The sequence below is a fragment of the Chinchilla lanigera genome, unplaced genomic scaffold, assembly GCF_000276665.1.
Source record: "Chinchilla lanigera isolate Chin_1 unplaced genomic scaffold, ChiLan1.0 scaffold00061, whole genome shotgun sequence".
In the NCBI taxonomy this organism is placed as follows: domain Eukaryota; kingdom Metazoa; phylum Chordata; class Mammalia; order Rodentia; family Chinchillidae; genus Chinchilla; species Chinchilla lanigera.
Window position 1 is genome coordinate 4709600 of NW_004955462.1, and position 23453 is coordinate 4733052.

General features: G+C 34.4%; 1 protein-coding gene across 3 annotated transcripts in view; it reads right to left on the reverse strand.

Annotated features, from left to right (window-relative positions):
- Positions 1–23453, reverse strand: part of LOC102028389 (coiled-coil domain-containing protein 7-like) — a 73125-nt gene that overhangs the window by 17833 nt on the left and 31839 nt on the right. For all 3 annotated transcript variants that reach the window (XR_263097.2, XM_005398153.2, XM_005398154.1), the window contains 4 exons: positions 23253–23328; positions 19972–20002; positions 19469–19558; positions 6664–6761 (listed from right to left, as the gene is read on the reverse strand). Coding sequence is in view for 2 of the 3 variants with exons in the window: in XM_005398153.2 (XP_005398210.1) it covers positions 6664–6761; positions 19469–19558; positions 19972–20002; positions 23253–23328 (295 nt within the window). In the remaining variant the exon portion in view is untranslated. The remainder of the gene's footprint in view (positions 1–6663; positions 6762–19468; positions 19559–19971; positions 20003–23252; positions 23329–23453) is intronic.

A 23453-nucleotide genomic window follows, 5' to 3' on the forward strand; every position in this document is an offset into this window, starting at 1 on the left:
GAACGAAAACATCTTAACAAACACATATACATTTACAAAATAACAAAACCATTACAAGCAATACAGAATCTCAGACAAGGTGATAGGAAATTAACAATGCTTGTTGTATTACATATTGATATCTTCAATTTGGATACTCAGATAAACAAATATAGACATGTAAGATTGATCATACACTTAAACATTAACTCCTCCTTTCAATAGAGCAATAAAAGTCAGTAGTATAACTATGTTAGCTATTTTTCCCCTTCTTTCTTTTCTCTTTTCCCTCATCCTAGTTGCTCTTTACTTTTGAGCATTTTCCTTTCGTTTCACAAAGTCTATCGAACCTTCTAGATTTTATTCACTCTTTCAGGTTGTTACACTAGTGAGACAATACGGTGTTTACACATGCAAGGCTGATTTATTTCACTTATGAGTATGGTCTTTAGTTGTGTCCACTTTCCTATAAAAGACTTGAGATTATCTTTCTTTATAGCTACTATTCCATTATATAAAAATACGACAACTTTTTTATCCATTCCTCAGTGGATGGGTATTTGGGTTGCTTCCACAATTTAGCTATTACAAATTGCACTGCTATAAACATGGGTGCACTTATATCACTGTGATGAGATGTTTTCAGTTCTTCTGGAAAAATATCCAGAAGGGGAATAGCTGGGTTGAATGGGACCTCTAGACCTAGTTTGCTGAGGAATCTCCAAACTGATTTCCACAGAGGTCGTACCAGTCTACACTCCCACCAGCAATGGAGAAGGGTTCATTTTTCTCCACAGCCTCACCAGCATTTGTTATTGGTTGATTTCTTAATGCTAGCCATTCTTACTGTGGTGAGATGGAATCTCAGTGTTGTCTTAATTTGCATTACACGAATGACTAATGATGTTGAACATTTTCTCATGTCTTTTAAAATTTTATTTCCTATTTGTTTTTCTTTATCTGAGAAGTGTGCATTCATCTCAGATGACCAGTTTTGGATTGGGTCTTTGAATTTTCAGGGGCTGATGTTTTTAATTCTTTATATATTCTAGATAGAAGTCCTTTGTCTGAGGAACAGTCAGCTAAATTTTTTTCCCAATTTGTAGGTTTTCTTTTTACTCTGCTGATGATTGCTTTAGATGTGCAAAAACCTCTCAGTAAGATGAGATCCCAGTTATTGATTCTTTGAAGTATTTCCCATGTGGTTTAGTTTTTGTTCATGAACCCTCTGCCTACCCTTATGTCTTCACGATTTTTATCTATTTTCTCTTCCAATAGATTTAGTGTTTCTGTTTTAATATTGAGATCTGTGACCTATTTTGACTTGAGTTTGGTGCATGGTGATAGGCTTGGGTCTATTTTCAGTCTTTGGCAAGTGGCAAGCCAGTTTTGCCAGCACCATTTATTGAAGAGATTATCTTTCTTCCATTGAACTTGTAGAAACTTGAAACCACTGTTACACTTAGTGAGTCCACAGCAGATACAAATAAAAAAAGAGAGGAGCTTAAGAAAATGATGGAAGTCATGAGTGTCCAACATAGGAAAGAAATGCAATGCATAAGACAGATTCAAGCACATATCCAGGAGAATAAAAATTCCACTGAAAATATCGGCAGCAGAATGAGACAATGTGAGGATGGATTCTCAGATATAAAAGGCAGCACTACGGTTAGTGATCATGAAAAGAAAGATTTCTTAAAAATACCAAGGGACCATGAAAAATCAATCCAGCAGCTGGTAAATGATGCTAAGAAGAATAATTTAATATTGATTGGAGTGAATAAAAAAGCAGGAGATAGCACAAATGATATAAAAAAAAACTGTTAACAGATATCATGGCAGAAAATTTCTCTGGTAGGGAAAAAGAATTTGACATACAGATAAGTCAGCCATATAACCATGATAAAAAAAAAAAAAAACCCTACTACATCCAGGCATATCATAGTCAAGATTCCAGAAATTCAACACAAGACTAGCATATTAAAGGCTGTTGGGGAAAAGAAACAAATCACCTATAAAGGAAAGCCCATCAGAATCACAGGTGGCTTCTCAGTACAAGCCTGTGAATCAAGGAGAGCTTGGAGTGAAGCATTTCAACCTCTAAAGAAAAACAACCTCCCACCCAGATAGATGTACCCCAGAAAACTATCTTTCAAAACTGATGAAGAAATGTGATACTTCCATGACAAAGAACACCTGAGGAAACTTAGGACCACTAATCCAGCACTCTAAAATATTTCCAAGGACATTCTAGAAAGAGATAACAAAGATTACAACTCCATGAATCCCTCACAAACAAGGCTAACAATTAAATAGAGGTGGGGAGAAAATGGGAGAAGCCAACAACAGGAAAATAATATGACAAGGGTAAAACAATACATATTAGTTATAATCATCAAAGTTAATGGCCTTAGTTCGCCAATCAAAAGACGAACTGGCAGAATGAATCAAGAAGCAAGATCCAACAATATGCTGCATACAAGAAACACATTTAATTCAAAAAGAAATTCATGGACTGAAAGTAGGAGGTGTGAAACAATACACCACGTGACAGGAACCCACAAAAAAATCAGGAGTAGCTATTCTATTTGCAGACAAAGTGAATTTCAAACCAAGACTGATTAGGAGAGACAAAGTAGACAAAATGGTCTCATGATATGTATGGGATAATTTCAGTTCCTTTGCATTTACTTAAACATGTTGTACGAGCTAATATGTGGTCTATGTTGAAGAATGTCCTGTGTGCAACTAAGAAGAATGCATATTCTGATGTTGTTGGGTGGAACACTCTGTAGACATCTACTAAGTCCATTTGTTCAAAAGTTTGGTTTAGTTGTAATATTTCATTGTTATTGTTGTTTTTTTGTCTAATTTATCTGTCTTGTTGTGACAGTGGAGTATTGAGATCCCCAGTACAATTGTATTAGTATTTGTTTTATCTTTTATGTCTGTTTTTATCTTTTAGTATTTGTTTTATATGGTTTGGTTCACTTGTATTCCATATATATTTATGATTGTTATCTCTTCTTCTTGGGTTGCTCCTGTTAGAAGGATGTAGTGATGTAGTATTAAATAATACTCCCCTGAACAACCAATGGGACAGAGATGAAAGAAGAGTTTCTACAATTAAGTGATAATTGACAGTGCAACATATGGGAACTTATGGAAAACAATGAAAACAGTCCTAAGAGGGAAATTTATAGCTGTGAATACCCATATTAGGAAAACAGAGCAAGCAGAAACAAATAACTTAATGTTGAACTTCAAAGTTCTAGAAAAAGAAGAGCAGGACAACCCCAAAACCCATGCAAGGGAGAAAATTATAAAGATCAGAGGCGAAATTAATGCATTGGAAAAAAAACAACACAAAGAATCAATGAATTGAAGAATTGGTTCTTTGAAAGATTAAATAAAAATCAATAAAACCTTAGCCAATCTTATCAAAAAAGGGAGAGAAAAGACTCAAATCCATACAGGAATGAAAAGGGTGAAATCACAACAGATCCTGCAGAAATCTCAACGTTCATCTACTCATACTTTGAGAACTTGTATTCCAATAAGATGTAAAATACAGAAGAAATGGACAGATTCCTAGATACATATGAATTACCAAAGCTGAATCAAGAAGTTATAAAAATCCTAAATGAATCAATATCAACCAATGAAATCAAAGATGTAATTAAAAACCTACCAACAAAAAAAAGCCCAGGCACCGATGGATTCACTGCTGAATTACACAAGAAATTTAGAGAAGATTTAATGTCACTAATTCAAAATCTTTATTAAATTAAAAGGGAAGCAATACTCTAAAATTCATTCCTGGAAGCAAGCATTATCCTGATACCAAAACCAGAGAAAGACCCAACTAAGAAAGAGAACTATAGGCCAATATCCCTAATGAACATAGATGCAAAAATTTTCAGTAAGATACTGGCAAACAGAATGCAACAAATCATCAAGAAAATTATACACCATGACCAAGCTGGATTCATCTGAGGGATGCAGGCATGGTTCAACATATGTAAATCAATAAATGTAATACACCATGTTAACAAAGCCAAAGAAAAAAAGCCATATGATCATCTAAACAGATGCAGAAAAAGCTTTTGACAAAGTCCAGCACCCATTCATGATAAAAATCTTACAGAAAATTGGAATAGATCCTCTTGTCTCAATTTGATAAAAGCCATCTATGACAAACCAACAGTTAGCATCATACTAAACGGTGAAAAACTGAAAACTTTCACTCTAAAATCAGGAACAAGACAAAGATGTCCACTGTCTCCACTCTTATTTAACACAGTTCTGGAAATCTTAGAGCAATTAGACAAGAGAAAGAAATAAAAGAAATAACAATAGGAAAGGAAGAAATTAAATTATCATTATTTGTAGATGACATGACACTTTATATAGAAGACCCCAAAACTCCACCAAAAGACTGCTAGATTTAATAAGTTCAGCAGAGTACTGAGTACAAAGTCAGCAAAAATCAATTGCCTTCCTGTCCATGAATAAAAATCCCACTGAGAGAGAAATTAGGGAAATAACACCTTTCACAATACATCCAAAAAAATGAAATACCTAGGAATCAATCTAATGAAGGATATGAAAGACCTCCACATTGAAAACTACAGTACTCTGAAAAAACAGCTCAAAAAGGATATCAGAAAATGGAAAGATATCCCTTGCTCTTGGGTAGGAAGGACCAACATAGTGAAAATGGCCATACTTCCAAAGCTGTTATACAGATTTAATGCGATTATGATCAAAATTCTGACAGAATATCTCATAGAATTAAAGAAAACAATCCTAAAATTCATTTGGAGCCAGAAGAGACCTAGAAAAGCAAAGACAATTCTGGTCAACAAAGGAAGGCAGGGGCATCACAATCCCTGACTTGAAATTATACTGTTCTGCTACTGTGATAAAAACAACATGGTACTGCTAAGAAAACAGACCCAAGGATCAATGGAACAGATTAGAAGATGCAGAAACAACTCCAGATATACTTCGCCACCTTATCTTTGACAAAGGTGCCAAACACATTCACTAGAAGAAAGACAGCCTCTTTAAAAAACGGTGCTGGAAAAACTGGCTCTGAACATGCCAAAGATTGAAAATGGACTCATAGCTTTCACCATGCACTAAATTAAATTCAAAATGGATCAAACATCTAAATATTAAAACAGAAATCTTAAATCTATTATTTTACCTTCTGGAAGATAGAACAGGTAAAACTCTTGAAGACACTGGTGTAGGTAATGACTCTATGAATGAAACTCCTGTTACACTGCAACTATCACAAAGGATCAATAACTGGGATTTCATCCAGTTTTCTTTTGCACAGCAAGGGAAACCACTAACAGGGCACAGACAACCCACAATGTGGGAAAAAATGTTGACCAGCTGTTCCTCAGACAAACGATTACTATTGAGAATATATAAAGAACTAAAAAAAATCAGACTTTCCAAATTTAAAGACTCAATCCAAAAATAGGCATCTAAGATGAATACACACTTCTTAGATGAAGAAATACAAACACATAAATACATGAAAAAATGTTCAACATCACTGGTCATTTGAGGGATGCAAATTAAAACAACAATGAGATTCTATCTCACCCTAGAAAGAATGGCTATTACCAAGAAATCAACCAACAACAAATGCTGGAGGGGCTGTGGGGAAAAACAAACACTTGCACTGTTGGTGGGAATGTAGACTGGTGGCAACCACTGTGGAAATCAGCGTGAATATTCCTCAAAAAACTAGGACTGGAGGTCCCATTTGACTTAGCTATTCACTTTCTGGGTATCTTCCCAGAATAAATGAAAACATCACATCACAGCAATATATGTGCACCCATTTTTATAGCAGCACAATTTGTAATAGCTAAATCTTGGAAACAACCCAAATGCACATCAAATGAAGAATGGATAAAAAAGATGAGGTCATTTATACAATAGAGTACTACTGAGCCATGAAGAAGCATAAACTTGAGACTTGCATAGGTAAATGGATGCAACTTGACACCACATTCATAATTGAAATAAACCAGACTCACAAGTGTAAACATCATATTGTCTCCCTAATGAAAGAGTCTGAAAAAGTAAGTAACATCCAAAATATACAAAAGATATTGTAAAATGGGAAGAAACTTCAAAAGGAAAGAGAAACTGGGGTGGGGGAAAATAGAAGAAGGAAGGGAAAACAACAAAAAATATATATATAAGATAGTTACAATAGTTACACTACTAATCTCTCTTAGTTCATTGAAAACAAAGATTTGTGCTAATATTGTTTGGACAATTAACTGTCTATATCTTGTACTCTGAGTAACTAATTTAAAAATAACAATATGCAATGTATTGACCATTGTTATTCTATTATCTTGTTTTAAAAATTTGTTTAATCTTTGTCTCTTTAAAATAAAATTTAGGGGCTGGGGATCTAGCTCAGCAGCACAAGTGCCTGCTTGGCAAGTGCAAGGTCTTGAGTTCGATTCTTAGCACAAAGAAAAATAAAACTAAAAAAATAAAATGAAATCTGAAATAAAAAATAAAAACACATGCTGTTAATTTAATGTTTTTAAAAGCATGTAAGTTATGTTTATATGATCTTAAATTGTTTGGATATAATAGGGATAAAACTAATGAAGAAGAAAAATGTTAACATGAATATCTTACTGTTCAGAATCCTCCAATTTTTCTTTGTCTTTTTTCTTCTCAGTTTTAACCGTTTTCTTTGTTTGATCATGTGTTGGCTTTGTTTTCTGTGTACTTTTCTATAAATCATAAAAACATGAGAATTACTAAGATCTCCATTTTAATGAGTCACTATACTATGTTTCAAGACAGAGTATCTGAATAGAACCAAAACAAAATAAAGATACAGCTAAAATGTTTGCAGAAGGGCTTTATTGAATATAAATTGAAATTAAGTTAACATACATTGAAATAATTAAATCCCTCCAATAACTGTACCAGTTCTGCTATAACATGTCATATGCCCTCCTGAAAATCCCCTATATGCACAGACACATACAACAAAACCTGCATGACATTTGGCGAAAATGGGTTTGGAGTACACCATAAAAAATCACCAAAAATGCACATTACAAAGTAAAAATAGTAATACTACAGAGTTTTACACAGTTAAATGATTTAGAATATGGAAAACAGCCTTTTTTCTGTGATGAGATCTGAAACTTGCTTGTAGAAGTAAGCACTGAGTCATTTACAAGGCTGCATTTGTGCACAGTGTGCACTGAAAGAAGGTTATCTTAACTTGAATAAGAAGTTCCAATGTCAGACGTGGGGTGGTGTGGGACACTTTATACCCGGTGAGTCAGGGTAGCTGGCAGAGGCTATTTCTGCCTTCATATACATAATAACACATCATTTTAGATAGAAAGGAGAGAAAAAAACCTATAAATTACATTATTGAAAGTTGTACGTAAGCTCAATAATAGAGATTGGTTAAGACACTGGGTGGCTATTTACTGTTATGGGAAAGATCTGCAATGGACACCAACTTTACTGCAGTAGCAAACTCATCACAAGGTAAACAAAAAAAGGGAAGAATTTTTTCATATATTCTGGGAAATAGGTACTGTATAATAAAGAACTTTAATGAGAATTTTACAACCGAAAATAATCTACTTTAAAATTGAGCTTTTGGAGACATTCCCTGTTCAAAATAACACAAATATGTCTAAAATAAGCAAACAGTAAAATAACAAAGGAAAAAAAGACCAAAATAATGAACAGATCATCAGTGAGCTGTGAGACATCTGGAAGTAGATTAATATGACTGACATTTGTAAATGCAGTTTGAAAGAGTAGGAGAATAGAACAAATTTTTGAAGAAACTGAGATTTAGAAAGAATAAATAAACACCTAGTAAATCTTATCAAAAAAAAGGAAAAAACTGAAATACATGTAAAAGGAATGAAAGGGGTGAATTCAGTACAGATCCTGAAGAAATTCAGATCATTAATACCTACTTTGAAAATCTTTACTCTCATAAGATAGAAAATACAGTGGAAATGGACAGATTTCTAGATACATATAAATTACCAAAGCTGAATGAAGATGATATAAACTCTACAGAAAAGAGGAACAGATGGCCTCTACCTCAAGCTGATGAAAGCCATCTATGATAAACCAACAGCTAACATCATACTAAATGGTCAAAAATTGAAACCTTTCACTCTAAAATCAGGAACAAGACACGATGCTCACTGTCACCACTCCTATTCAATACAGTTCTGGAAACATTAGCTAGAGTAATTAGACAAGAGAGAGAAATAAAAGGAATAAGGATAGGAAAGGAAGAAGTGAAATTATCATTATTTGCACATAACATGATACTCTACATAGAAGACCCCAAAAACTCCACCAAAAGGCTCATGGATGTAATAACCAAATTCAGTAGCATACCTGCATATAAAGTTAACACTCAAAAATCAATGGTATTCCTGTACACAAGCAACAAACAGACTGAGAGTGAAACTAGGGATACTATACCTTTCACAATAGCATCTAAAAAGATGAAATACTTAGGAATCAATCTAACAAAAGAAGTAAAAGATCTAAACAGTGAAAATTATAGTGCTCTGAAAAAAGAGATCGAAGAGGATATCCAAAAATGAAAAGATATTCCTTGCTCATGGATAGGAAGAACGAACATTGTGAAAATAGCCATACTCCCAAAATTGTTGTACAGGCTCAATGCAATCCCAATTAAAATACCATTAGTATACCTGACAGATCTAGAGAAAACATTCCTAAACTTCATCTGGAACCAGAAGAGGCCTAGAATAGCAAAAGCAATCTTGAGAAACAAAGGAAAGGCAGGAGCAATCACAATTTCTGACTTAAAATTATATTACAAAGCTACTGTGATAAAATCAGCATGGTACTGGCACAAAAACAGACCTGAAGATCAATGGAACAGATTAAAAGATACAGATACAACTACAAACACATTCAGTCACCTTATCTTCGACAAAGGGGCTAAACATGTTCAGTGGAAGACAGATAGCCTCTTTAATAAATGGTGCTGGAAAAACTGGCTTTCCATATGCCGAAGACTAAAACTAGACCCATGTCTTTCACCATGCGGTAAATTAAAAGTCAAAATGGATCAAAGATCTAAATATTAAAACAGAAACACTACATTTACTGGAGGAGAAAGTAGATAAAAATCTTGATGATATTGGGGTAGGCAGAGAGTTCATGAAAAAAATAAAACTGCACAGGAAATACTTCAAAGAATCAACAACTGGGATCTCATTGTATTGAGAAGTTTTGCATCTAAAGAAGTCACCAATAAAGTAAAAAGAAAACCCATGATTTGGGAAATAGTTTAGTCAACTCCCCCTCAGACAAAGGGCTTCTATCTAGGACATATAGAGAATTAAAAAAATCAGGCACCCCCAATTCAAGGACCCAATCCAAAAATGGGCATCTGAGATGAATACACACTTCACAAATGAAGAGATACTAATGGCGAATAAATACATGAAAAAATGTTCAACATCATTAGTCATTCGAGGAATGCAAATTAAAACAACACTGAGATTCCATCTCACCACAGAAAGAATGGCTATCATCAAGAAATCAACCAATAACAAATGCTGGAGAGGCTGTGGGGAGAAAGGAACCCTACTCCACTGCTGGTGGGAGTATAGATTGGTGAAACCACTGTGGAGATCAATTTGGAGATTCCTCAGAAAACTAAGATTGGAAGTGCCATTTAACCCAGCTATTCCCCTTTTGGGTATTTTTCCAGAAGAATTAAAGACATCATACCACAGTGATATATATGCACCCATGTTTATAGCAGCACAATTTGTTATAGCTAAATCTTGGAAACAACACTGATGCCCATCCACTGAGGAATGGATAGAAAAGCTATGGTATTTTTATACAATGGAGTATTACTCAGCTATGAAAAAGATAAAACTTGAGGCTTTGTAGGTAAATGGATGCAACTAGAGATCATACTCCTAAGTGAAAGAAATATGACCCACATTGGTAAACATCATATTGTCTCCTTGTTGTAGGAACCTGAAAGGCTAGGTAAAACTCAAAACATACAATAGATGACAGGAAACGGAAAGAAACTGCTCAAAGGAAGGAATGATTGGGATGAGGGAAAGAAGAAAGAAGAAAGAAGACAAAATATAAATATATATATGAATAGCTGTGATAACTGTATTGCTGATGTCTGATGGTGTATTGAAATGAACAGTTAATGCTTGCAATTTTTTATGTTCTGATCAATTTTGCATGCTTATGTCTGGTAATCTGATTTGAAGGTAACATGACCCACTTTTTTTTTTGTTGTTGTTTTTCTCCGGTACCGGGAACCGAACTCACGACCTTGCGCTTGCCAGGCAGGTGCTTTTTGCCGCTGAGCTAAATCCCCAGCCCCTGAAGGTAACAATATGCAATGGAATTTCAGTGGTGAATTCCTACCATCTTGTCTAGTGAAACTCTGTAGTATCTATAATGTTTTATCTAATAATTATTTTCTTATTCTCTTTAGTGGTTTGAGCAATCTTCCATTCTTACATCTGGTAATCTGAGCAATGTAGTTGAGGATAGTGATATGTAATATAAAAACCTGTTAATTCATATTATTTTGTCTTCAGACCCTGTATCACTTTAAATGTTGTTACTTAGATTTATGTTCATGATACTGGTATGCTGTTACTGTTCTATTTTTTGTTTCTTTGTTTCTTATTTACCACTCTCTAAAATAAAAATTTAAAAAAATATATATACTAAAAAAGAAAAACAAAGAAATAGAAATTTTTCAAATTTGATGAAAACACTACTGCTCGAAAGAACAATATAAAGACTACCCAATATGTCATTATTAAATTAATTGAAAACAGTGATAAAGCAAAAAAGTAATCCTAAGAGCAGATTGATGAAAAGATTAACACAAGAATGAAAAAGGAGAGTGCCTTAGTTACTTTTCTGTCATTGCTGAGTCAAAATACCCAAGACCCAAAATTAAGGAAGGAAAGGTTTATTTAGCTCACAGTTTGTGGAGGTTTCAGTCCGTGATCAGCTTTCTCCAAGGCAGGGTGGCATTGCACAAGGGCACACTTTAAGGTGACAGAAGACAGCAAAAGCAGCAAGAGCAAAAGTGGGAGAGCAAGCCTCTTTGCCCTTTTTATATTGTGTATGGACTATCCGCCCATGCCTACACCAAACCTGTGCCCTCCTCTTGCACAGGCTCAGGATGAATACAAAGTAAAGACACTGGCTCCCTGCTGAGTCACATAGTTAACCTTCTAAACTTCTCAAGTTGACACAATGAACAATATCCTAGAGTGGTAAGGGCATGTCCTTTTCACCCCAGGATGTAGCACTGCTGAGTCACTTAGTTAAGCTTCTAGACTCCTCAAGTTGATTGATGTTTGTAAATGGAGTTTGACAGAGTGGGAGAATAGAACAAATTTTTGAAGAAATAGAGACTTTCTTTTCAAATCTGATGAAAACACTATTGCTCCAAATAACAATATAAGGACTACCCAATCCATCAGTATTAAGTTAGCTGGAATTAGTGGTAAAGAAAAAATAATCCTAAAAGCAGACTGATGAGAAAACAATTACACACAAGAATGAGAAAGGACAGCAATTTGTTGTTAGCAACAGTGCATCCCAGATGAAGGAACAACATCTTTTTGTACCAGGACTCAAACTCAGGACCTTGTGCTTGCCAGGCAGATGCCATGCCACTGAGCTATCTCCCCATCCCAGGAACAACATCTGGAAAGTACTAGAAGAAAAGAGTCAACTTAGAAATCTTTCTTCAGGAAAAATTATCTTTCAAAATGGAAGTGAAAAATATATATGTTTTAGAAGTCAGAGTTGAAAGAATGTATCAACAGCAGGCCTGTGAAACAAAATAGATAAAAAAATCTTTAAATCAGAATATAAATGATATCAGCTGGAATTATTAAAAACATAGGAAAGGAAAAGCACCAGAGCCAGGCATGGTGGCACACATCTATAATCCCAGTACTCTGGGAGGCTGAGGTAATAGGATTTCTGGGAGTTTGAGGCCAGCCTGGTGTACATAGTGAGTTCAAGGCCAGTCTGTACCATAAAGTAAGACCCTCTAAAAAAAGAAGCACCAGTTATGCAGAACACAGGCACCAACTGCCAATTCTGAGAGAAAACTCAAAACACTCTTGTCTATTATACCTTAATACAACATCCAAGTGAGATCTGTACTGGGACCCAGGGTTAAGCTATAGTAAAAACTTATAAATACATGTATGTGGTCACATGCAAGTATTAATATTTATTCAAATTGAGGATAGCACCAGATAATGGAAGTTTTTAGAAATAATCATTCACAGAGGATGTAGAGGTGTGTGTGTGTGTGTGTGTGTGTGTGTGTGTGTGTGTACATATACATGCAGTCTTGTCTAGGTTTGTATTATACACCTATGTTGATCAAACATGAATTAATTAACACCTTATCATTGATACTTTAAGTCCAGCACAAGTTAAATGACTGTTCTGAATGGCTATGATGAGTCACAGCATCCTTAAGATTGAAAAATACCAAAAGCAGAACATGGTCATGTGTCATCATGTGCTGATTAGTCATTCACCCATCAAGATGTCCTATTTAAGGAAAGTAAGTGGGGGACTATGACATAAGAGACAAAATGCTAGGTACAGTCTCAGTATAGAAATACCCAAGCTTTAGGGATCTGGAGCGAGAAGAGGGACACTTTCTACTTGGGTAGCTTGTTTCAGGGAGCTCTGGTAGATCAAAAGATCCAAACAAGAGGCAATAAACATGTTGGCAAGATTATGCCATGTAGATCAGTAGTATTATGTCCTATATAATAAAAACTTAATGGACTAAAAATTTTGTGTGGTAGATAATTTCATTTGGAAATGCTAATTATGTTACTGCCAAAGGTCATGATATCTATAAGTAGTTATACATGTTCTTAAGTGGAGACAACTATTGATAAAGGACCCACTTATTATTAAAAGGAAAATATTGATTAGAGTGACTTCATATGAAACTGTCTGTGCTACTGCCCAAAGTGTTCTAATGCACATTTTGAATTAGATACCTATTGTAATTATAGTATAGAATAGAGCAATACTTGATAGAGCTAAAGCACACATATTCCTTTGTTTATGTGAATAAAGGTCTGAGATACCTATATGGTACATATAGGATTCATAAATGTGACTAAAAGAGCCAGTATAGGTACAATGTAAACAGAAGAGTGGGTCATGTAAGTGATTGAAGAAGTTCCCTAATGAATACTTCTAATGTGTCAGTGATGGGTTATAATAAAAACTGTCGCCTGCCTGGCAAGCACAAGGTCGTGAGTTCGGTTCCCGGTACCGGAGAAAAACCAAAAAAAAAAAAAAAAAAAAAAAAAAAAAACCAAAACTGTATATAGCCTAATATTTTTCATTCAATTATGGTTAAGAAAGCCAGGAAGACTGAAAGAATCCTAAGAAGGAGGTTGATTATAAACATCTTAAGGAGACAAGTTGAATCTCTTGAGTATCAAGTTTTAAGTTGTAAGCAATTTTAGGACTCTTCTACCTTAAAAAAACCTGCACTGGGGCAGGTTGAGGGGGCAATACATAGATTAAGATGAAATCATCTACTTGATTAGCAGATTGGTTGATAAACTGACATTATTTCAAGTGCCCATTCCTACTTGCAAAATGTATAATTAATATACATTAATATATAATTAATATACAAAAAGTAACCTGGATTACTTCAGTCTGAACTCAGATTACGCAGGATTTTAATTCTGGGAGGAAAAAAAGTGAACAATTAGGAGTGGCTTTATACCTTTAAGGATGTTCTGATCAAGGTCATAAACCCTACTGTCCAGATGAATTGTAAAAAAGGATTCTGCTATGTAATTTTTTCCACTGACCAATTATATTTTGATTGATAATTACTTTATTTGTCTGGTCTAGGTTATTATCATTTGGAGGTATACTATGTGGTCATCCTAACCAATATTTTTTTGTCTTTTTGAGACAGGGTCTCACTCTACAGTTCAGGGTGGCCTTCAGCTCACTTTATAGCCCAGGCTTGTCTCGAACTCGCAATGATCCTCCTGCCTCAGCCTCCCAAATGCTGGGATTACAGGTATGTGCAATCACGTCCAACACTAACCAGTATTTTTAAGCCAGAACTCCAGTGTTGACTTCTTGAGTATAAGGTTATAAGCATTTATATGTGGGCTAAACGATTTAAACTCTTATATAAGGTCTTCTTATTATTTTATCCTCATCCTTTCAAGGGGAGATCAACTTCAGTGGTTGCAAGTATGATACAGTTAATTCCTCCTCCGGCCATTCACACAAGTCCTATTTAAGAAACAAATAACTGTGCTAACTTTGAATGGTCAGGATACTGAGGTCTTTGAACATGTGTCAGTAGCAGTGATACTAACACTGGAAGTGCTAGAGGTGATGTTTTCTGTGAACAGACACAGCTTTTGGGTGACAAGTTCCTTTTTCTTTTTAACTTTTCCTTAGGTACACTTCTGGGTTTGGTTGATAATAAATAAATCCAGTTTAATTGTAGGAGGTTATAAAAATAGTTGGAATCATGTTATCATAACACCCAAGTTTGAAGGTATTCTTAATTTGTAGCTACATTAAGGCTAGGAAAGTTAATTAATTTACTCTCTCCATAAGGTTGCTTCCTTCTTCTTTTTTTTTTTTTGGTTTTTCTCTGGTACCGGGAACCGAACTCACGACCTTGCACTTGCCAGGCAGGCGCTTTTGCCGCTGAGCTAAATCCCCAGCCCCCATTCCTTCTTCTATAAAGCTATCTCTCTGTGGACTAATAATTCAATTTACATTAGGAATTTGATTCTTATCTGGATAGCCAGCTATCATCAGGGGCAGGTGGCTTGTCATCTCTGCTCTTAGAGCTGCTCCTGAACAGTTTCTCTGGATTGCGGGTTTTAAATTAAATTCTCTTTGTAATTTCTGGTTAATCTGTCATATAAAAGGTAAATCAATCTTTGCTTATTTATACTTTTAAGTCTATCAAAAGACTACCATTACTATTTGTACCTTAAAAAATTCCTATCTCCTATAATTTTACTTGCAAGTAAATGTTTTGATTTATCAGGGTGATGTTAAGTTAGCTGAATCTTTGGCTAGAATTGGTTCAAAGGGACCAGGTGATATGAAATCTTCCAGGTGCCAGCTGGTACTTTAGATTAAGCTACATTTTGGTTAGTTTGCCAAGCACACTCTCCAGCTTGTTTACCTTCTTTTAACTTACCTCCTCCTATATTATGTTTGAGTGGATTATATATTTTAGTTTGAAAATATCTGAGAGGGATATCAGGCATCATGGCCCTATTCAATTAAGCTCTTTATTCTTAATTTACTACTAAATCCTCCTTTGACCTTATAATCTCATAAATTTTTGTAGGCAATGTTCTTTTTTTTATTTTAAAAATAAAAGGTGAAAAATACTAACAGACAGACAACATTTTACAAAATAGCAAAGGATCAGTACAGACAGTACAGAGTTACAAAGAGAGTGGTAGGGAATTAACAATGCTTGTTGTATTACATATTGATATTTTCAAAGTGGTTTCTCATGAAAACAGATAGAGACATACAAAGCTGATCAACCAAGGGCTCATTGACAGTTTCTTTTGGTAATGTTCTTGAGCTGAAATATGTAGCCCACTTATTTCCACCTCATAGGCTACATCTCTAATGTTTTATATTGATCTTTATGCTTATGTTAATACTTACTAGGGTTTGCTGAAGATAGCAGTGCATGGATTGAGTAGGCAAAAGATGGTAACATTTATTAGAGTTTATTGATCACAGAAGAGGCTCCTCTAGGGAGACATAAAGCACTGCAAAGTCCTTTGAGTTTCAAGCTATTGCTAGTAGTACTCCAGCAAATAATTTTATTGTAAAATGATTTTTGTTTAAGGGTAGTGGGATATCTAGTAGCAGGTTAGGTCTTAGCTATTTTGTATTCAGATATTTTAAAATTACTTCCCTATTTGTATTTATTTTATCTATATTTGCTTGCAATTTAGTTAAAATTTAACTTTTTAAGAAAATTCCTCAGAACACTTCATGCAATTTATTTATTTGGATTAATCATATGACCACTGTACTAGCATGAAATTTACCAACCATAGTTAAGAGTACAACTTAGTCGAGCTTTTATATATTAGTTTTTATCACTGCTGTTTCCCATGGGGGTGTAGTTGAGCAAGACTTTGTGAGCTACTACAAAGTGTGCTTCATATCTGCTCCTCCTGATCACTGAGAGGGCATTCTCATTGGGATAGATGCTTGTGTGGGTAATTTTACCACTAATTAACAAAAAGGTCAGGATCAAACCATGTGTTTATGGTGTTATAATATCATCTAGGCCTTTGTAGTACCTTCCATTAATAAAATAAGTTACATTAACTGCAGGAAAATAGATACGCTTATGGTGTAATTTATTTTTAGTTGAGTCTATAGTGAAATTGGGAAATAAGAGGTCTAGAGAAATTGCCCTTGGTACGCCACCCTCTGGGAATCATTAAGACACAGCAATCATTACAGGGAACAAAGCTTTCTCCCCAGAGAGATTACCTTCAGTAGTGTGTCAGTGCCCCTAGACTAGTTGACTACCTCTTTCCCCCTTCAACTCCCCACGCTGAGACAGAGCATTTGGCTCTGGTACCCCTCTCCTGCCACAGAAGGCAAGGGCAAGAATCTTCCTCTGAAGAGTATGAAATACCAAAGGTAGGTATTTATGTCCTGAAGGTCATTGACACTATGCTTAAACAAGACAAAGGAACACTTTACTGGGTTCGAAGTGGAAAGGTTTTCCCATATTGAGTAATGCACCCAGAATAAACTGCGTGGAAACTGACTGACCTCTTTCTTCCCTTGCTGAGGCCAGGCCCAAGGAGGCCCATTCTGATATGGACAAGCAAGGAGGCCAAAGGCTACACATGCCCGAGACTGCCTTTACCAACAGTAACTACAAGCATGGGGCTGGGGATTTAGCTCAGCTGCAAAAGCGCCTGCCTGGCAAGCGCAAGGTCGTGAGTTCGGTTCCCAGTACCGGAGAAAAACCAAAAAAAAAAAAAAAAAAAAAAAAAACAAACAAAAAACCCAGTAACTACAAGCATAATTGTAAGGACTGTCTTTCTTATTTAAAAGCTGGCAATTTGCAGCAATCATAATAAAAGTGCACTTGGGGATTTATATCATAGATAGTAAAATGTATGAAAACAATAGCCTAAATGCAAAGAAAGAACAAATTGTATTGTTTCTTAAACATGAAGTAATTTAATATCATTTGAAGCTTGAATACAATAAGTTTGTCTTGACGCCCAGAATTAAGGAAGGAAAGATTTCTTTAGCTTACAGTTTGTGGAGATTTCAGTGCACACTCAGCTGGTTCCAAGGCAGAACAGCACATGGCAGAGAGCAGCAGTTCATGGCAGCGGAAAACAGCAAAAACAATGACAGCACAAGGGGAGGAGCGGTGGAAAGCAGTCTCTTTCCCTCCCTTACATTATATGAAAACTACTCGCCCCAGGGAGGCTGTAATAATCACACCCAAGAATCAATCATAAACTCTGGAAGCCCTCCCCATGACTGCTTGAGGCTTTGGGAGGACATCCAGACACAAACCATAACAAAGTTCAAAACAAAGACAATATACCATAAAGCAAGCAATATACTAATCAAACAGCCAATAGAAAATACAGATTTTGGAACCTGGAAGCAGAAAGATGCTGTAATACACAATTAAAAATGTGAATATGGTTTTCAGTTGAGCTAGAAAAATCTAAAGAAATATTTTTAAAAACCACAAATTAGTAAGAAGAAAACTCTCACTTGATAACAGTATCACAGGCCCATGCACAGCACAGATAGACAGAAAGACTAACCACAGGAAATAAGAAAAAATTCCAAAGGAGTCAAATGTGGCTTTTGATTATTAACCTTTGCTGTCTATAAGAATAAAATTATTGAGAAAATTAAGAAAAAGAGCCCAACTTTGGAAGAAAATGGTAACTTAATTATTAGAAATTGTACATTTGACATATGCTATAACTGTTAGTCTCTTCTCACCATGCTATTCACCAATTCCCATGTTGGATTTTCCCTGAAAACAAGTTACCTCCCATATTTCCCAATCACCACCTTTGTATGGATATAACATTGCTATTACCTATGCAGAAATTGTCCTTCTGTTCTTCTCCACATTTACACACAGTTATGAGAAGTGCTACAACTAATTTCCAATGACAGAAAAAGCCATCACTGAATATGTTTCACATATGAAGAGAATTAGAAACATGGCCACTGAGCTTTAATGTATTTCAGAATATCACTGGTTCAGTGAAGAGTGAAAGAAGAATGATATGTAGGCCTGAGACGGAATCAATAGCACAGTATAACCTACCAAATGAACACCAGAGTTTCTCAGGATTGAACAAGGAAACTATGATGTCACCTGAACCAAATAATGAATGAACGCCAAGAAAAAAAGTCACTCTTCTCTGTAGCAAAATTAGAGGAGAAAAATCCCACAGAAATAATACAGAAAAGGGAAAAACAGTAACTGCTACAACTTCAAGTCATCTAATAGGCTCCAAGTGTTTTCAAAATGGCTCTAATAGTGTAGGATTACAATGTTGCAAAATTCTCACACTTAGCCAGGCTACTCGAACCTTCTATATGTCAATTTATGCTTTTTATGTGCTGATTTCTATTCCTATTCTGAATGACACTTAAAGGAAACTATTCTTAAATTGAACATATTTAACAGTCCTCCTCTTATATTTAATATCCATGTAGAATTACTGCTTTTCCAATTGATTAAACTGCACATCTGGTACTATTTCGCCTTCCTCTTCTACTAAGGACGAAATATCAAGCAATTTGAATTATTAGGTTCAAATGTATTTCCCTTCAGGCATATATCTTGTTTCTGAGAGGCTAATAAAAATTCACTTCTGTTTGTCTTTGTTGTCTATAAATTTATAAACTGAAAATGTCAAGAAGAGAAAATACAAGAAAGAAATCTTGCTTTAATCTTGGAATTTCTATTCATTTTACTGAGTATAGTGAACTGGACATATACATTCCTTAATACCAGAGAATACTGTACTATAAAAATACAGTTAAAAGATATTTGAAAAATCTAATTTAGTGATAATTTAATAAAGTTAAATATCTGGCTTAGAAATGTCTTTCACAATATTTAAATTGTTTTCATAGCATCATTTTGGTTTTGATAGCTAAAACAGTAAATTGGAAGATAACTATGTTATTTTTTAAAGTATTGCAGCTATAAGTTAGTAATATTGACAACATGAAACATTTAAATATAATTTGATTCCTATACTAAAATAATATGCTTTGTTAAATATTATATGCCATTTTCAGACACTAAAATTTTACCAACCTCTGTATCCTTCAACTTTTGTAATTCATTTTCCATCACTGATTTCTCCTCTAATAATGATTCAAAATCACTTTGCATTTGTTTGCATTTCTAAAAGCAAATATTGTAAGTTTAGTAATAATGAGCAGCAAACATCTCAATATACAAAGGTTATTTGGATGGTTAATTATTAAAGTAAATCTTCATTAATTCATGAAAATAATCATTATAATAAAACTATTATTGGGGCTGACAGAGGTCAAGAAACTAGAATTTGTAATGAGTGCAACTATTCAGAGAACTGTAGGGTATTAGAGATTAGTATTTGAGAAGTACTCCTGAGGTCTGATAAAGTCTAGTGAAATGAAAAGAATGTACAAAGCTTCCCAGCTCACATATTCATTGAAATCTCTTGGATAAACTGAATAGACAATAGATATCTATTTAGGATTCTGTGTACTGGAAATTTCCAGTCTACTAAAAGATAACAAAGTGCAATTTCAAATTGAGAGTGCTATACTTACAGCCTCTAACAAACTTTGATCATTCTTAGCTCTGAAAAACAGACCAAAAATGTATTGCAACTTTATGTTTATTTTGTTATTTACACCACACACTTATATATATTCTTTGTAAAGAGTTTCAAATACTAAAGTTTAGAGTACATTTTGACTACTATTCTAAAGCCCCAGTGCTATCTCCCCAGAAATATTATCTGATTGCTATTATTTCTTCAGATTATGTTCTATGCATTTCTGCAGAAATCTTTTTTTTTTTTTTGGTTTTTCTCCGGTACTAGGAACCGAACTCATGACCTTGTGCTTGCCAGGCAGGCGCTTTGCCGCTGAGCTAAATCCCCAGCCCCTGTTCTATGCATTTCTATAATATTACATCTATCTACTCAATTCTATAATTTTGATTGGTGTGTTCAATTTCTGATTTTTCCTTTTCCATACAAATGGCATCTGTATATTGCTTCAACTTATGTTTTGCACTTAATATGATGTTTAGGATCTATTTTTACAAGTAAACAAAGATACTTTTTATTTATTTATTTGTTTTTGTCTTTTTGAGACAGGGTCTCACTATGCAGTTTAGGCTGGCCTTTGTAGTCCAGTCTGGTCTCAAATTTGCAGCGATCCTCCTGCCTCAGCCACTCGAGTGCTGGGATTACAGGCATGTGCCACCACACATGGCTTTCTTATTCCTTTTAAAAGCTACTTTTATTCCATAGCAGGAGATGGCGAAAGTCCAAATAGTAAACATTTTAGATTCTGCAGGCCTGATGGTCTCTGTCACTACTACACAACACGCAAAAGCAGATATAGATGACAGATAAATGATGACTGAGGCTGTGTTCCCACAAAACTTCCATTAAGAAAAAGGCCTTGGGCCAAATTGATGCATGGGACAGTTCCCTGACCCTATTCCATAATAGAGACAAACTATATTTTTGGTCAAATGAGTTGCTTGTTAAATAAAAGTTTATAATATATTTATTAAGATATAAGTAATATGCTACAAAATTCACTTTTAAAGGGGACAATTAAGTGGATTTTAATATTCACCAGCTTGAGCAAAGAGTACTACTATCTAATTCAGAACATTTTAGTTAACCAAAAGGAATCCAATACCCATCAGAAGTCATTTTCCACTCTTCCTTACACTGGCCCAGCTCAATAAGATAGTGATCGATTTTGTCTTAGTAAATTTGCCTGTCCTGGATAGTGCATAGCAATAGAATCATACAATATGTGATCTTTAGAGATTGACTTCTTATACTTAGTATATTTTCAGGCAAATCCCCATTATAGCATCTATGAAATGAGTATTTAAATTTTTAAAAATGTAGTACAATAAAAGACACATTGCCATTAATCACCTTTGAAATATTCCTCCTCAGTTCTGAAAATACCTCTTCATTCTTGCCACTTTCCTAAGCAGTTCTGGAAGTCTCTTTGTAAAAAAAAATATGGTGAATGCTGTTGTCCAGAACCATCCAAAAGAAAGACAGGGTAATAAAAACATTGTGGGGTGCTCATCCACCTTATTCACCTCACTTGGCACAATGCAGCTTTTGGCTCTTTCCCAAAGTCAAACAGACCATGAAAGGTAAATGTTTTGAACTGATTCAGGACATCAAAGCAACTAATGGGACCCAAAAACGAGGACTTTCAGACCTTCAGAAAGTGCCAAGAATGGTGGGATAAGTGTACTTGAAGTGAGGGGAGTATCTTGAGGGGTATTAATGGTGATGTGTCTTTTAATATATGCATTTTAAAAAATGTAAATGTTCACTGTATATTGTGATAGCACTTTGTGTTAGTACTATTTTCCTTTTTTATCACAAGATGACATTAAGTATATGGATAAAACATTTTATTTACTAATTCACAAGTTTATAGACACTTGAATTACTTTCCCATTTTGGCTACTATAAATAATGCTAATGTGAATATTCATGTCCAAGTTTTGTGTGGATATAGGTTTTTATTTCTCTCAGGTATAAGCCTAAAAATAGAATTTTTAAGTGTCCATTAATATATAAATGGATAAAAATGTAATGCAGACAATGAAATATTATTCAGCCTTAAGAAGGAAATTTTGTCATTTATGACTACATGGATGAACATTATTTTAAATGAAATACACCAAGTACAAAAAGTCAATTAAATATCAATCACTTCATGATCTCACATACGGAATTTTCTTTCCTTTTTTTTTTTTTGAGTCAAGGTCTAGTTAAGGACAAACTCATGGAAATAAAATAAATGATGATTAATTTGGGAAGATGAGAAGAAGGATTGTTGATTACAAGGTACAAAGTTTCATTTAGATGTGATAATAAATTCTAGAGATCTATCCATTGCACAATGTGCTAACCACAGTCAATAATGACATAGTGCAAACCTTAAAACTGCGAAGTGAGTAGATTTTTAAAGTTCTCACCACCAAAAAAATATTAGAATGAGAAGTTGCTGAATATATTATACAACTCACTTTGGTCATTCCACAATGTATATGTATATGAAAACGTCATATTATATACCATAAATATACAGAATTTTTGTCAACTATAAAATAAAAATAATCAACATTTACTTTCAAAAAGAACATGAATTTACAAGTGAAAACTCTTCATCATGTAAATCTGAAGCTCTATTTTCATTAAACAGTAATTCTCAATTTCATTCACCTGGTATCTCCTGGCAATTACTATTCTACTTTACGTCTCTATGAATTTGACTACTCTAGGTACCTAATGCAAGGTAAATCATACAGTGGTTTGTCTTTTTGTGACTGTTTGGTTTTACTTGTAATGTCTTCAAGTTTTACCATTTTGTGGTAATGTGTCAGTATTTCCTCTAAAACTGAGTAATAATCCACTGTGGCTGTGGAATATACCACATTTTGCTCATCAGTTTCTTGTTGGACATCCAGGTTGCTGCCATCTTTCAGCTGTTACAAATAATGCTACAATAAGCATGGGTGTGCAAATATCTCTTTGAGGTCTGCTTTGAACTTTTTTGGGAATATACCCAGAAATGGAATTTCTAGATCATACAGTATTTCTATTTCTATGTTTTGAGAAACTAACACACTGTTATTCCATAGCAAATAGTTCATATTTCATTTTACACTCTATATTTTCATAATTTTATATTTAATTTTATGTATAATGATAAAAATCAATGTAAGAACTCTAAATTTTTGACAGAAGCCTTATTTTGTTTGTGGATGTAATATTTCCACTGTAAACATGTATTTAATTTTTTAATTAGAAAAAGTTGTTTTAAAAACTCACCTCTCCAACTCATTTGCCTGTTTTTCAAATATTTTCAACATTTCATTCACTTGACTAGTCATTGAAGAAGCAGCTGCTATTATTAAAAATAGAAAATAAATTTAAAAGTAGTGAAAATGAAGTTGTAGCTCAATGCTAAAGTAATGCATTGATATGAATGTGAAAACTAGATAAGCAAAAAAGGAGACAGGAAGGTCATAT